This window comes from Poecilia latipinna, unplaced genomic scaffold, assembly GCF_001443285.1.
Source record: "Poecilia latipinna isolate Pla-1442-1.1 unplaced genomic scaffold, P_latipinna-1.0 Scaffold3498, whole genome shotgun sequence".
Taxonomy (NCBI): Eukaryota; Metazoa; Chordata; class Actinopteri; order Cyprinodontiformes; family Poeciliidae; genus Poecilia; species Poecilia latipinna.
In genome coordinates, this window is record NW_015116114.1 from 56,512 (window position 1) to 58,806 (window position 2,295).

At 37.6% G+C, this 2,295-nt stretch overlaps 1 protein-coding gene across 1 annotated transcript in view; it reads right to left on the bottom strand.

Moving 5' to 3' along the window:
* LOC106941102 (vascular cell adhesion protein 1-like) overlaps window positions 1-2,009 on the bottom strand; it is a 6,724-nt gene extending 4,715 nt beyond the window's left edge. Inside the window, exons 1-2 of the mRNA XM_015024038.1 lie at window positions 1,994-2,009; window positions 70-336 (exon numbers count right to left, since the gene is read on the bottom strand). Of these exons, the coding sequence (XP_014879524.1) occupies window positions 70-336; window positions 1,994-2,009 (283 nt within the window). The remainder of the gene's footprint in view (window positions 1-69; window positions 337-1,993) is intronic.
* Window positions 2,010-2,295: the final 286 nt, after the last annotated feature.

Here is a 2,295-nt window from a genome sequence, read left to right on the forward strand (position 1 = left end):
AGGGGGGCAGTTAGGACCAGGGTTGAGAAACACTGGTTGTAAATATGTAAATAAAACAACATGCATTACCAATGATGTCAACACAGGTGGTTGTCGAGTTCTCACTACCAAGCTCATTTGTGGCCTCACAGTAATAGTCTCCTTCTTCAGTAGGAGTAACACTGAAGCTGTAAACCTGCTCCTCAGATACTTTAACTTCTCCATGTTTGCTCTTTCTGAACCAGGCGATGCTGGTAATGGGAGGTTTGGCTTTGCCGTTACAGCTCAGTTTCACCCTGGTACCTGCTGACACCAAACCTGATGGACTGATGGATGGTTTTGTGGTTACAGGAGCATCTGAGGAAAATGAGATGACACATTTACTTTATACAGGTAGATTACTAAAACTTTTATTTGAAACAACATTCAAAGAGCTTTTAGTCAACATCAATATCATGTAAGTTAGACATTAAGATTGCTGCAGTGCTTTAAAATCTGAAATATTTTATAACTTGTTTTCCCTTCAGTTTATATTAATTATATTAAAACTTGTGAAAAGTTGTGACTCAAAATCTCCAAAACATTATGTATTTTTTAATTACCATGAAACATTCAAAACATGCCTAAATGAATGTCATTAAATTGACCCATAATATTTCTTAGTAACCCAAAATGATATGTTTTCTACTTTAAAAAAAGGATATTTTGTATGGAAACAAAGGCATTGAACTCGCATAATTTTTCAAATATAGTTAAATCCTAAAATTAATTTAGATTATTTCCAATTACTTCCTTGCAAAGAGTTAGCATAGCATTATCAGAGAGCTGGCTCTTGTAGCTCGGCCTACAAAGACAAGGTGGAATTTCAACACCGGTTGACTAGGTTTAAATATCACAATATTGTAAATTGATCAAGTAAATGGAATAAACATGAACCATGATATGCTGATAGGATCACTTACGTGAAACACTGAGAGTCTGTACTTTCGCTGTTGTCTGTTTGAAACCTCTTTTCACAGGATATCTGGCAGAACATCTGATGTTGAATCCATCATGTATGTGTGACAGAGTGATGGTCTCCTGGATTTTTGCTGTAAAGGCTCCATCAATATTTTTCTCTAGTTTTCTGCGAGAGTCGTTTTTGAGATTCCAGGTGAGTTCAGGAAGTTTCCGTGAACAGGGAGTATGAGTTGAGCAAGTTATAGTGACAGACTGATGCTGCTTCAAATCACTTCCAGAAACATTAATGATGGGAATCCAAGGAGAATCTGTGGTTTCAAAACAGACATGTCATTAAATGAAACATGACACAAAGTACAGTCTTGATTATTTGGGCATTAAATCTACAACACCATTTTACTTAACAAGCTTTTAATTTCATGAAACATTGCCTTTATTGACCCTTTACCTGTGACAGACTGACGCAAACTCCGCCATGACAGACGTCAAAACAACCAGTGTGCTATTTAAAAGTTAGTCTAAAAACAGACATCTGTAACCTTATATTACTTCTCGTTAGTTGACTTAACTTTAAAAATGGTCAGAGGATGCTGTGTGGTCGGCTGCACAAACAGGCAAGGATGCAAAGCAAACTTGTCATTTTATCTTATAACTTGTAGTGAGGAAAGAGACGGCAGTGCTGGACATCAGCCGTCAATCATAATGACTGTCAGCCCTCAGTGTAACCGCAGATTTGAGGTGAACACTTTTTACAAGGTAAGAAGACTAATGTTCATATTCTTTATATGTAAGTATGATTAGAAAGATATCAAATGTTGTATTATGGAGAAAGTACGCGTCTAACCGTCAGTAACCATGGAGTCATGTAGACTAACATGTATGGTAAAAACTCTTCTTTAGTACGTTTTTAAGGCTGCTCCAGTGTTAGGGGAAACGTGTGTTACGTTTACAGACAAATTAGCTTAACTGGAAGAAGAAGAAGCCATGAATAAACTGGGAAAAGCAACTTGGGAAAACAATTTCAGTGACTCTGTTCAATACTCCCGTCCCTCACTTTCAACATCCGTCATGGCGCTTTGAATGATTAAGTGACGTTGTTGTAAAGGGTCAATGATGAACTTTTGTAAAGGTAAAATGAGAAAAGTTTATGAGAACGGTACCTTTCAGTAAATAATAGGGCATCAGCAGAGAAGGGAGGGTCTGTCATGGTGCTAAGTTTTGTGCTGGGGATGAGTAAGCTGTTTATGTGAATGTAGTCGAGAGAATGTGTTGGCGATGACCCTACCCGAAAGGTGATTCGCCCAGGGCATCAAAGAGCCTCTACCAGAGAGTTCTATCAGCTGTAGTAAATATGTT